This window comes from Cyprinodon variegatus, unplaced genomic scaffold (assembly GCF_000732505.1).
Source record: "Cyprinodon variegatus isolate N-32 unplaced genomic scaffold, C_variegatus-1.0 Scaffold427, whole genome shotgun sequence".
NCBI lineage: Eukaryota > Metazoa > Chordata > Actinopteri > Cyprinodontiformes > Cyprinodontidae > Cyprinodon > Cyprinodon variegatus.
Window position 1 is genome coordinate 356,405 of NW_015150880.1, and position 14,627 is coordinate 371,031.

The 14,627-nt window shown below is 38.1% G+C and overlaps 1 protein-coding gene across 1 annotated transcript in view; it reads left to right on the forward strand.

Annotated features, from left to right (window-relative positions):
* The window catches only part of maml2 (mastermind like transcriptional coactivator 2), a 63,564-nt gene that overhangs the window by 45,069 nt on the left and 3,868 nt on the right, over positions 1 to 14,627 (forward strand). The window contains exon 2 of the mRNA XM_015388552.1: positions 446 to 1,648. Coding sequence (XP_015244038.1) covers positions 446 to 1,648 — 1,203 coding nt within the window. The remainder of the gene's footprint in view (positions 1 to 445; positions 1,649 to 14,627) is intronic.

The window sequence follows — 14,627 nt, forward strand, 5'->3', positions numbered from 1 at the left end:
AGTTTAAAGGTATGTATTAACTTCTTTGAAGATCAGGCTGTGAGTGATGTACAGGTGATTTGATCATTTCATCAAGCATTTTGTTTTTCTCTGAATAAATCTGCTATAATTTTTTTAGGGTTTTTTTTGTACAATAACAGATATAACCCCAGTTGGCCTTGGCAGATGGCCGCTCACACTGAGCCTGGTACTGCTGGAGGTTTCTTCCTGTTAAAAGGGAGTTTTTCCTCTCCACTGTCGCTACAAGCATGCTTAGTGTCAATGAGTCAATGCAATCAACTGGTTTTCCTTAGATAGAAAACTTTGAATTAATTTGACTATGATCTGGTTGAACTGTAAAGTGCCTTGAGATGACTTGTGTTGTGAATTGGCGCTATATAAATGAACTGAATTGAATTGAATTGAAAAAAAAAAACTCTGTAACCATTTGTGTTGTGTTTTGCAGCTTGCGGGATCCCTGCGAAGGAAATTGGAAGGAAACAACCCTGGACACGTATCAAAGCAGAATGGCATCTCTTGTGGATTCTCTGGATCAGACTTTAAGCGTGTCCGTTTGGACGCAGGTGGTCTGGGTCATGGTTCCTGCAACCATAACTTAACCCATCCTCTGCAAGGGTCCTCACCCATTGGCGTGCAAAGAAAAAACTACATGATGCCCCATGGAATTGGGTCTGACATTTTTAACATGACTCTGAAAGAAATGAAAAAAGAGCCCCAAGAGATTCAGTCTTGTGGCCATTCAAGCTCTGAGATGATTTTTGACTTCAAAGATGAAGGTAGTGGGCAGATTGACCCAGAACTCCAGGATCTCTTCGATGAACTGACAAAGTCAGTGCCTCCACTCAATGATCTTGAGTTTGAGAAGATGCTAAAGCAGGATGACACGTTTGGTTTGGATCTTGGTCGACCAAATTCAGCTGGAGCAGCATCCACTCTGCTTTCTCCAGTGGAAAAGATGATAAAGACGGAGCAGTCGCAGGACTTTGGACAAGGTCCCAACGGTTCACCACAGCTTCGGCCTGCCTCAGCAGGTCCCTCATTCACATTGAGCAGCACATCTTCGACCAACTCTTCACAGAAAGCAAATACCCAGACAGGTCACACAAGAACCATGCCCTGCTGGCCTGAAATATCCCATGCTCAACAGCTTAAGCAGATGGCAGCAAACCAGCAACAGCCAGGTTCCCTTCTCCATCACCAACAGCAGACCCAGCATGTAGGAATGACGACCTGGCCTCCATCTATGAGCACTCAACCCACCACCAGCAGCTTTCCCAAAGCAAAAGTCTCTAACCAGGCCACACTCAGTCAGCAAAAGATTGGGGCCCATAATAAAGGGATCAGCAACTGCCTCTTTAAGTCAAACGGTCACAATAGCTCCCATCAGTTAGACATGAAGGGTCACAGCTCTAAGCCCACATTGCACTTCAGCCCCAAAGCACCTCATTCTGCCAGCCAGCCCATGTCTATGTTGACAAATGCATTAAACAAAACAGAGCAACATCAACAGTCACCACCACCGAGCCAGAATCAGCCACATTCAGCCCTCCATTTCCAGAACCAACAGATCTCAGCGTCAGGACCCACCTGTTTACAGCAAAAAACAGTTCCTGTAGGATTACCATTCAGAATGAATCAGCAGCAACAGGTAAGACCTCTGACCAGGTAGTATTTCATCTAGGATTGAAAAATGTGAAATTATGCTTAAAAGTAAAAAAAAAAAAAAATGAATGTCCATAAACGTTACATGGTAGTAAAAGAAACATTTTTCTCTCTTTTCAAACTCTGTACTTTTTTATGTATTTTATAAAATTCTGATAGGCCTAACTTTGCTTTCATTCTTTTGAGTCAATCTCGTGTTGAGAGAAGATGTCTGAGTTATATCAAGCTGTTTAGAGCCTAATTATGCCATAAAGGTGACCATGGACTGTCAGACAGGGGTCCAAGAGAATGTCTGAGTCATCTTTTCTCAGTTTTATGATTTATATTTCCTCTTTTAACTTTGACTTCTATTGCTTCCAACTTTTAAGGAAATCATTTTACTTTTGATCTTAGCTTTTAGTAGATCACCCACAACACACCCACTTTAGGCACATGTATTTTCTATTTTTTGCACAAGCAGTTTAAAGGTATGTATTAACTTCTTTGAAGATCAGGCTGTGAGTGATGTACAGGTGATTTGATCATTTCATCAAGCATTTTGTTTTTCTCTGAATAAATCTGCTATAATTTTTTTAGGGTTTTTTTTGTACAATAACAGATATAACCCCAGTTGGCCTTGGCAGATGGCCGCTCACACCGAGCCTGCTTTTACTGGAGGTTTCTTCCTGTTAAAGGGGAGTTTTCCTCTCCACTGTCACTACAAGCATGCTTGGTGTGAAGAATTGCCCTTGAGTCAATAAGTCTATGCAATCAGCTGGTGTTCCTTAGATAGAAAACTTTGAACCAATCTGCCTGTATAATCTAGTTAAATGTCTCTGTTAAGTGCTTTGAGATGACAAGTGTTGTCAATTGGAGCTATATACATAAACTGAATTGAATTGATATACCGGTATATGTGTTTTAAGGCTTTTTATACATCTTTACCAATAAAAACAAGTTTGGGTTGCACTTTATGTTGAGCATTTGAATATTGGAGGAACTAAAAATCTAAAAAATGGGTAACAATAAATTCATAAAATGTTGTGTCTCAGTAAAATAGCAAAATAAAGTATAATTGTCATGAAAGCAAAATTATTGTTTCTGTATTATTTTTTTTGCATGGGGTTTTACCTACTAAAACAGGTAATATAAAATGCCCCACTGAATAGTCAAACTTTATAATTGCAGCCTTCTTCACTTGTTTTCCTCTGTTTGCTCCCAAAAGTCCCCTCTCTTGCCTCAAACAGCTCTAATGTAGTGCTGTTTGTTTTGGGACCTTATTGTTCTTTCTAATGTCTGTGCCTTGGCTGCCATAATTCCCTTTGAAACGTCTGTCCCCTGCAAGTGTTATGATGTTGACACAGATTGCCAGAGCATGGCGAATTAACATGCAGGACTTCTAATTTCTTTGCTTGTCGTGGTGGCTCCCTGTCAGGGCGCAGATATGCACAGCAGGATTTGCTAATTGGAGGTTGTTAGCTACAAGGGACAAGTGGTGGAAAATGACAGTAATCTTCTTAGCCTGGTGCCGGAGGTTGAATCGCTGATTTGTTATGATTGGAGGAGATTTAGACTGTCCCTTCTTTCATTTTATGCGCCAACACTATCTGTGGCTGTCTTTGTGTGAAATGATAATGTGAGCCACACAGGAGAGCTCTTGTAAACTGTGCAGATCAAGGGAAGTGCCTAAGCGACTGGAGGAGGATGAGATAAAGAGGAGAAAAAGAAGGAGTTATAGACATCGGAGTAAACAAGATGGAATGAAAAACACCCCTTCATGCTTTAACACTCTTCATCTGTAATCTGTGTGTTTTAGTTAATCAAAATATATTTGCATAGTAATTTCATGTAACACTGTCTATCTTAAGCCACTTTACAGGACTTAAACAGATCTCCACTTCAACTGTAACCCCAAAAAAGAGACAAAATGGATAAAAACAAAAAAATAAAAAAAAAGGGTGGAATTTCCCCAAATGCTTTTTAAAATCTCATCATATACCAGACATGAGTGGGAATATTGTGAAAGAGACATTTTCTTTGGTTAATAAGATAAAAAATGTAAAAAGAAAACAATAAAATAAATTATTTGAATACATCAGACTCATTTTTAAACCTTAAATGCAAATTCATGTTTTTAAAAGTGTCAAAAAGAGATAAGGAAAAATTGAAATAAACCATTTGTATATATTTGGATTGCAGTATTATTTATTTTAAAAATTGTCAATATATATTCTGATTAAAATAAAAGATTTGCTTACTTTGTGGGAAAAGCTTTTGAGGTTAATTCAAATCCTTTCAGTTAAAAGGAGGCACATGTTTTAATGCAAACCCCTAAACACATGCGTTTCTTGTTATCATGAAATCTAAGAAAACTGCCAAGATAACTGGAAGAAAATGGTTGACCTCCACCAGCCTCTTTTATCATTAGGTTTTTGTTCTTTGGTAAAACTTGTTCTTCAGTTTTACCAAAGAACAAATATTTGTCCTTTAGTAAAACTGAAAAACAACCACTGGAAAAAAAAACTGAAGAAAAAATGTTGCAGAAGTAATTTTTCCACCTCTTAAATATAATTTCAGCTCATATATTTATTTTTGTTACTTTGGCAAACTAAACTGCAGATATCTGTATGTTGCTCTGAAATGATAGCAAACTGGAGATAGGCAATGGGAACCGTTATCCAAACAAGCTGTGGGATTCCAGCAATACAGCCATAGCGAGTCGTTTTACCAGCATATCAGAGCAGCCAGCGGCAGGATATTCAGTTTGACCTGATTTTTAAATGCAGCAGCCTTGTGTGCGGCGCGAGCTGAAAGAGAGAAGTACAGAGAGGCTCTTTCTATTTTATGACATTTCCATCTCAACTACAACAGCAGCAGCTGCTCGTGCTGACACCGCTTAATGCTTAGCTGGGACAATATGAGCAGACCTGTCAACATGAACGTCATCCACAACAATTCTGACTATAGTCAGAGTGATGTCTAGAATATCTGGGGTTTTTGTTAGGTTCAGTCAGTTTTCATTGGACAATAGAGCCTACTTCTGATGTCATTAATAGACATATGAGCAATCATTTGAATACATGCATATGCCTCTGGTGTCAGTTGCAGGGAAATAGACTGCCAAAAATGTGCTGTATTACTTTTCTATGCATCTAATAATGCAGAAGATCAAATTTGATTACCAGCTAACTAGGCTTCATTGGATTTTAAAACTAAGAATTTTACAATATAAATATGTTATTATTTTACATATGGCTATTATTACATATAATGGCATGTTGTCTCTTCGACCACACTGCTCTATGGAGGACCAACTCTGCCATATAAAAAAATAAATACAGAAATAAATAAATGCTCAATAAATAAATAAGCATACAAGTAATTGCCCCGCAAAATACAATAAACTAATAAATGTACCGGTAGATAAAAATTAAATTATGCAGTGAGACATAAATGTATGAATCTCTTTTAATTAGCTTCTTTGTTTATTCACCTTTGTAATAATTACCTTATTTATTTATTGTCCCTTATAATCTTCAATTTTATTTATTTATTTATTACTTATTTTTTTAAGTATTTATTTATGTGTATAATATAATATTTTTGTCTGTTTTATTCTCCTCATTCGTCTCACTGTATTATTTTATTTCTACCTACATGTATTTGTTTATTGTATTTTGGGGCGCAATTAATTACATGCTTATTTATTTATTGAGCATGCATTTATTTCCGTATTTATTTTTAATTATGGCAGAGTCGGTCCTCCATATTGCTCTCCCTTGACTCCTAGTACCTCCTGAAATCAAATAGCACTGCCCAAACCACCTCTGCACCTCTTACTCATTACTCACACAATCTTTGAAGTTACCTGCAACACACCCACTAACTGCATAAGCATTTTTTGATTTGATTTAACACAAGCAACTTACCTCTCCTTATCCTTGAAGATCAGACCTTTGGAGTCTTGGGGTCAAAATTATGAGACATGCAAACTGGTTTGGTCTTGCCCATTGCCAAATCTAGAAAACTTTACATTTGGAGGTGGCAGGAATGCACAAAAGGAAGGGTGGTAAAGCTACACCTCTCCATTGAACTAAATAAGAAATATCACATATGTAAATAGATAAAAAAAAAAAAATCAAGAATACCTCAAACATTTTATTGTGTAATTTTCTCTTCTAAGAAACAGAAACAACTTTTAGGTATAGGAAAAACAGATTAAAAAAAAAAAAAAGTTAATCAAAACTCAAAAAAAGAAATTAAATGACCACATGACTTGTTTCAGTAATCATCTTTAGTCGAGCTTAAATTGATGATTGTCCTACTGGGCCTCAAAATGTCTTAAAAAAGAAACCAAATCTAACATCTCTGTCCTGGAATTCTCACCAAGAATGATTACATTTTAGGTGGTCCAGTTAGATAGACCGGATTCCTTTCCCTTTATCCATTATCAGTTTTTTTCCCTTTCTATGACTCTAAAAACCTTCTAATCTTCACCACTTATGCTAACATCATTTTTCTTATCTTCACTTTTCTCCAGCTGTTTTCACTTTCAGTGGCCTCTTTCAACTGTGACCTTTCTGGGCTCTATATTGTTACTCCTTCCTCAAATCTCATAGTCTTTCTGTTTTGTTTTGTTTTACTCCTCATCCCTTACTTTTTTCTTTAAAAAAATGATTCATGTCTTATTTGAAAGCTGTAAGTGGCCTTTGTACAAAGAAAACAAAACAAATTACAGGTATTTTAATGACATTAAAGGTGGGAAGGGAGGGGCGGGTTCTTTTGGTTAATTTCTGTATTCTTACCATTACCTCAGGTTTTGAGTGCATATGCTACTTAATCAAATAACTTTTGCACTCATATGTCTCATATTATTTGGACATGACTGTGAGACAATGGAGCTTTTAGCTAATAGACACAAGGGTACTCAATTTAAATTGACTCTTAAGTCATATTTTGGCAATCAAATCTAGTAACCATATCAGAAAAACACAAAAATGTTAATGATATATCAGTGTTTAAACCCTTAGTGACATAAAGCTTAATAAACTAGCTGAAGACACGTTGGCATGGGGTACCACTTGGTCACAATTAGCTTCCTTTTTAGCTTGCGTTACACAAGAGTAAACACTTAAAATGATCAAAATCATCAAAAACTCTTTCCCTTATTTTGCCGGACCTACAATGTCTGTTGATTTCTGTTGTGGATAAGGTGAGGCGTCTTCAAAGCTCAGAAAAAGAAAGCATTTTCTATAAGCACTAGTATGGTAAAGACCATACCATGGTAAAATCCTAATCTTGTCCTCAGCATTTGAACTGAACTACTTTTATATTTCCAGTGGCTGTGTGAAAGGATTAGGTAATGAATTAAACTGTGGTGAAGCAATGCCAGATGACGATATTGTAAATAAGAAACGTATAACTTTGGTTTTGTACCATGCTCCTGCATAACCAGCACCACTGTCGCCCTCCACTCACCCGACTCATCAGTGACTGATTTGCTTACGAGTTTAGAGCCTTGAAAAAAATGACTATAATGTTATTTCTTAAAATTTCACAGTAGACACACATATAGATCCCAGCAGGAAGGTGCTGGATTTTCTGAATATCAACCCTGCACAATTTTCACGAATATACAGTCTCTTAGGGAAACTTAGTTGCATCAGCTTCCGTCTTTGTAAAGAACTGAGAAAGGGGGAAGTGACGTATGCCGTTAATCAGTCTGAACATCTGTAGTTTTATTTGTATGGCAGGGTTACTTAGCCTCGTGAGACCATCCTGATCTCGCGAGCTTTCAAGTTTTCACTCGCAGATCAGTCTGGCTACTTTCCATTAAAGAAAATTTGGAGCAGTTCACCAAACGAACTTCCAATCAGCGTTGGCTTTGAGGCGGGTTAAGGTGTGACACAACGAGAAGCTCGACAGTTCAGTCTAAAGAACATGGCGGCTTCAGCCGATGAAACTAGCGTTAGCGTGGCTATCAAGCAAGTTTTATCGGAATTACAGAGTACTTCTTCACTGAAAGAAGAGCAAAACACTGCTCTGGAGGCTTTTCTCAGAGTAAAAGATGTTTTTGCTCTTCTCCCGACTGGTTTCGGCAAGAGTTTGATCTATCAATTGGCTCCTCTTCGTCGTCGCTCTGTTAGTACGTCATATGCATCGTTGATCTGATTGGTTTATTTGGCCCGTCTATCACCAACATAGGCCAATCAGCTAACCAGTATTTTTGCCCCTTCCCAAAATTACTTCAACGGAAGGTTTCCAGATGGATATGCGGAGCAAATCCATCTGGCGGAGTCAGGTTAAGGGTTACTGCCACCCTCCTCAAAGTTGCTTAGTGCCCATGAAAGTGATACTGAACCCCTCAGGCCATGGCAGATGTCTCTAGTTGTAACTCAACATATAATCACAAGTTATAAAAATATTTTCTGGAGGTTGAAAAGTTACTTAGTGTTGGTTTAAGCTGATAAACGTCAAAACGGCTACTTAAAATGTGCAAACATTTCTAGATATATAAAACATCGTTCTTACAAGTGTAATTTTATTTTTTGACATTCTGAGATTCAGTTTCTGCTGCAAAAATGTAATTTAGGAAATCATTTGCAATTACATTTATTAATTACAGTTCTGACTAAGACTGTGGTTTTCACCAGGAAGATTCTTATACTGTATTAGTGATCTACATATTGAATAAAAGAGAGGCAAAGACTATTAATAAATGTCAATACAGCCTGCCATAGAGGACTTCATATAAACATCTGCATTAACTCTATTCGCCCTCTTCTCCTACGCCATCCCCCTTTATTTTGCACCTGCAGTGTGGTTGCTCTTTCTTTTAAATACTTTCTCTAATATTTTTGTCTAATTTTTCATTAAAATCTCAAGTTGCAGTGGTGTGAAATAGGCACATTCTTTTGCCTGTTGGTGACTCACTAAATCCAGGCACCAGTTATAATGGCTATAGTTGTTATGCGAGTGCTCAACTGAGAGTGCACCTACTCAGGGTTGATTTAACTAACTAACAGCAGCTGTTGCGAAACCAAGAACTCAGAGTTTCAATTCACGATTTGAGTCTGTTTGTTAAACTTGCTTTGCAAAACCGGACTTAGGTCCACTTGGCTTTTGGCAGTGAAAAGCCTCCTATTCCCTGGCCTGCATGCTCTTCCATTCATAGGTTCTCTCTGATTTGGCTTGTTTGGAAAGGCACAGAAAAAGCACGGAAAGGAGCAGGTTCACATTTCCCTGGGATGCGTTAAGTCCCTCCTTTAATATGCCTTTAACAGTGTTTTTGGTTACAACTCTTGTGGTTGGTGCAGCAGAGCAAAGATTTTGCTCCAGCAGTGTTTCAAAATTCATATCATGGCTTATGGCATAACACATTGCAATATTTTGAATCAATATTAAAAATCCCCTTAACCCTAATTTTTTGGAGACCTACATAGCTGTATGTAAAATAGTATTATTCTATTGCTTGGAAGAAGAAATTTTTCATGAAAAGCATAATACAAAAATGCTTAAAATTATTTTAGTTCAATTTAAAAGAAAAGCTAAGCCCCCTGCATAACCCCTGGATTTTAAAATATCTATGTTATGAGACTGTACATGCGTAGTTTAAAGGGATTTTCATTTCTGGGACATCTCCCCCCTAGGACTTTGTATTTTCCATATGCTTTTTTGTTTCAAACAAATTATGCAAACAATGCGCTCATATTATAGCTGAAAAGTAACAGAAAAACAAACAAGGGTTGAATTATAATTTTAGAAGGTCTGTTTAAAAATGCAAATAATAGTGTTTGCCTGTCAAAGTCAGTTGGGATAGGGTTAGAAACCCAGCTAATGAGGAAGGAACGACTCCTAAAGGAGCATAATCATTTCCCCCAGAAAACCAAATGAGTAATTACATAGAAATAAAAGTCCTGAAAGAATAGCTTGATCTCTGTTTAAAATTAGTGTCCAGCAGTGGGTTCCCTCAACCTGAAAAAAATCTGTGAATTATTGCTGAAACTTACACCTATTAATGTTTACTTATGACACAGCGTTGGTTTGTCTAATATTGTAAATCATATTAAATGGCTGTAATAATGTTTTCCCTCTTAAAATGGAGAGAAATCATATTGTTTACATGTGAGCCAAGACAGTACAAGCTTCTGAGTAAAAGTGATGATTGATAGATCCAGGAAGCTTTTCTGGGACTAATGGTCATTATTTAGAATTCCGCTAACAGGAAATTGGTTGCCCAGGTTGGTGGGTTGGGGGGGACTCTAATGGCCTGACACTTGAACCAGCCTCTGCTGATGGGTTGCACTCTTTACCCCTGCACCATCACAGTTGTCAGGATTTGGAATCACAAATGCATTGGGTTCATCACTAGTTAGTAAACATTCTTAGAAAATTAATGGCAATTCAGAAACACTATAACCTGAGTTTGTAGAGGGTGGTATATGTTTATTTAATTTATATCTAGCTTATGAGCAACTCTGGTCAACTGCATGTTCTCCCCGTGCATGCACAGGTTCTCTCTGGGTTACTCCGGTTTCCTCCCACAGTCCAAGAACATGACTGTGTGTGTGTGTGCATGCATGGATGTTTGTCTCTGTGTTGCCCTGTGACAGACTGGCAACCTGTCCAGGGTGTACCCCACCTTACGCCCAAAGACTGCTGGAGATAGACACCAGCCCCATTGCGACCCTGGGGGGATAAGCTGGAAAAGATGGATGGATGTTAGATAATATAAAAAGTAATCAAATTAGCAATTTTGAAGCTGTATTAGCAAATTCAAGGCAAGAAGAAAAATGTTGAGATGTAGATTCAAGTCATTTTAAGCCACCCCCTGTTGGCCTGGAGTCTGTAGGCAGCTGAATAGCTCACCATTATCAAGGTTGATAAGACAATAAGGTTTATAGTATTTTGTAGGATCCTTTCTTGAGTCTTTGAGCATTACTTAATGTTTATTAACCCACACTTTAAAAAAAGTCATTTGGATTTAAGCATTTCATTGATGCTGTGTTTGTATATTAACGTTTAGCTAAATATTTACAATTTAAAGCTATAAAAACAGGTACAAGTTCTTCAAATTGTCATAGACACTTCTAATATATGTTCTACCTTTAAGTTGATGCTGTTTCTTAACAATTCAATTTCATCAACCTAGATTGGAGAACCTTGATTGAAAATAGGAAGAGATTCAAAGTACTTTTCAAAACAATTGGGAACCCTGGCAATGATGTGTAAAATAAAAAAAAAATCAGGATATTGTTTTCTGTCTTTTTTTATTAATTGACATGCATATTTTAACATGAGATTTAAGTTTACAGATACACTATATGTGAATATTTTCATGACCAGCAACTAACCCTCTCCACAAACTAAAACTCAAAGTTTTAACTAAGTATTATACTGTAACAATATATGAATAACAAAATCAGGAAATAACATAACTGTTAACACAAAATAAAATAGAATGTGAAATACAAAAAAGGAAAAATTTACTTGTATGTTGTTCCTCATTTTATATGGGTGTGCAAAAATAGTTTTAAAAGAACTGCTGTGTGGTTCCTTTAAGGGAAAGTGTAATCTTTTATAACTTGAAAAAGGACCATTCATTTGGTTAAAACTATAAGGATATTGCTGCTTCCATCAGAGCTAGATGGCTATTTTCACAAAAAGACGAGTTAAGACAATCACAAATTTATCTTGGCCAGATTTTCAGGTTCAGTACTGCACACCCAGGAAGAGGACTGACAGCTGGCAACAAAATCCGATCCTTAAAAGATTATAGAAAACAAATGACCATTGATGTAATTATATTTAATTATTAAAGAAATAAAACTTTTTTTTCTAAAGTTACTATTATTATTTAATCATTATTGTATTTAAGAAACTGCTGTTTTGCCAGACATTGGATGCACCACATTAAGCACCACCAAGTCAACCAGGCAAAAATTAACACTGTTTGGTGTGGATTTTGTTACAAGGTGAAACAGACTACGAGTGAGTTATGAGTGTGAAATCAGATTAAATTCAATTCAGTTTATTCACAACACGTCATCTAAATGCACTTTACAGTTCACCAGATCATCCAGTCAAATTGATTCAAAGTTTTCTATGCAAAGAAAACTAGTTGATCGCATTGACTCATTGACTCGATGGCAATCCTTCACTCTAAGCATGCTTGTAGCGACAGTGGAGAGGAAAAACTCCCTTTTAACAGGAAGAAACCTCCACCAGAACCAGGCTCAGTGTGAGAGACCATCTGCTGAGGCCGACTGGGGTTCAAGTAGACAGAAGCAGAGGAATAGAAAAGGCAGCTGTTAACCAGCTCCACAGGCGGCCCCGTCCAGGAAACACACAGCCAGGCAGACGAGCTCCGAGCCAACTCCCATGTCAGAGGATAAAGATTGCGCATCCAACCAATCGCAGTCAGAGAATCAGGTCTACACTAAAAAACAGGACGATCTTGAACATCTATAACCAAGGGTGTTGATGGAAGCAGCACAGCTGATATTTCTCCCCAGGATGTTGTCACAGCCATACAGGAACAGATGAGGCAAAGCTACTGTCAGAAAAAGCAGAGAGAGCATAATGTTAGATATAGAACTAACAGGTTCTGCAGAGTGGAAGAATAGAGATTGAATGAAGCAGAATGATGACAAAGGGGTCCCTATGTCCTCCAGAAGTCTAAGCCTATAGCAGCATAACTATAGAGATAGCTCAGGATCAGATCTGAAATATAAGAATCAAAGTATAAGGTAAACTATCTGCTTTGACATGTCTAGAACTGATTAGCTAGCAGAAACCAAGACTTTCAGTAAATGACAGGTAATCAGGACATATTACGGTAAAACTGTTCTGTTTTGTAAATGGAAAGAATTCATGACTACTTGTTTCACTGGAGATATAGGGGACATAGACCATTGCTTCAATCCATTGTCAGCAGGGGGAGGACAAGACAACAATACATTAAAGCAAAGTGTGCTGATCCGTATAGAAGGAAATTGGTTAAAAAAAAATAGGTAGGCCTTCTTGCCAAATCCTCTCTACAGTATATGAACAATTACTGAAAGGTTTAGGACTATTTGAAAGTTGTCAAACACAGTTTGACAGAAGAGCCTTTGAAAACTTGCTGCATAGCACAGAAAGGAGGCTGGGAAGTGTGGGAAATGAAACCCAGTCCTTGAGAACTACTGCCACAGAAAAAGAAACAGGTGTATAAAAATCTGTATTCCTCTACACCAGTATTACCAATAATAAAGTATACTCTGAATCTAGATGCGGTTTACTTTTATACTTCTTTTCTGTTGATCTTGATTACCCTTATCTGTTTTTTTGTTGTTGTTTCTGAAGGATTACTTGCTGTAACATTTTGTACCACCACATCCTTCAGTAAGACTAAAAGTAGGGCCCACCGGGTTGAGCCTGCAGGTCACTCTGGCAGCACTGTGAAGGGAGTGCTTGTTTTCTGGGAAACGAAGCTGCGGCCAAGTCCAGATGCCGAAGCCCTCCCTAGGGACAGCATCCTGGGACCAGACTGGAGGAAGTGCAGTGTGAGAGCAGGCGAGGCCTGGGCCTGGATCGCTGTCAGCTGCCTGCGCAGCCGCAGGATGAGAGGCTAAATCACTCGGCTCCCTCCCTCCTAAGCCTGAGCCACATGTGGTATTCATTTAAAACAAGCTTGAGAAGAATAAAAATGGGAAGGGGGGGGGGCGCACGGAAAACAGCTTTATGACACATCAGGATTAAAGGATTACTCAGTTGAGCTAAAAACAACACTTCTTTAGGTATTTGTTTCCAACGAAGGTGAAACGACCACTTTCCAGCTTGTCTGTGATGGTCAACCGCTCATCCACAACCACTTATTGGGAAGAGGTTAAACACAATGAGTGGATAGGAGGGATCTCTTTTAATGTTTCACTCAACATCATTGCCAGCCTTGATTTACTGTGTGGTAAAAGTAGGCTAATTCAGAGGAGAAAATGTGAAATACTCTGTAACCCATGATGTCCCCCCCTGCTTCATTTTTTAATCAGAGTCGTTACTTCTAACAGTTTTAGGCCCTTCATTTAGACTTGCTCAAATGCACTCATGCAGTGTAAATACATAAACAATATTTTTCTTTTCTTTTGGGATCACAAAATCACCGCCCTGTGGTTATATAGTTTCTGCTAAAAATGTCCTCTAATAGCTTTTTCCCAAACGCGCTGTTGGATTTCTAATCCATTTCACCCTGGGAAACATTTTAAGTCAACACAATGACTGACATTTACTCAGAATGTGTGTTGACTTGGATTTATTGCACATTAACCTCCTTCACCAGCAATGTGAGGGTGCACTCACATTGCAAGCCCTACACTTGGTCTACGTCATGTATCCTGAAAGTACAGATGCCGTAAAAGAAGGGCTCATGGAAGTATAAAGTGAGAGGAAATATAGGATAGGAAACACTGCAGATGCAGAAAGCTTATCTGTAGAAACACACAAGGAAGAGTTATGGATGGCTCAATTAAATGCGAGTGTGGCAGGCTACAATATTTTAATCAGCGTCACGAGCCAAATGGATTTGCTGAGGATGGAATGTCTCCCTGCCAAACGCATGCAGTGATCAGTAAAGGAAAGCTTATTAAATGGAGGTGGTCATGGCACTGGCGCTTAACTTCCCATCGGCACACATTTCCTGCTGTCTCAGGGATTCTTTCCACTCTCTTTAGACACAATTATCAAGGGAGAGGCAGGCCTTCAGGAGGACGTTCTCTCTCTCTCTCTCTCTTGCTCATCCCCCTCCTCCAAAAAAAAGGCTCTCTCTTTCTAAGTCTCCCTTTCTCATCTGTGTTAGTAGCCTTGACCACATTCTGGAGAGTGAATAGTCTCACACAGATATTTATAAGCTTGTAGGATTTCGCCCTCTAGTGGTAAATATATGATCTTGCCTTGATTTGGATTCTACATTTAAAGCTTTACCTCTAATTTGAGCAGGAAAATAAGATGATCTG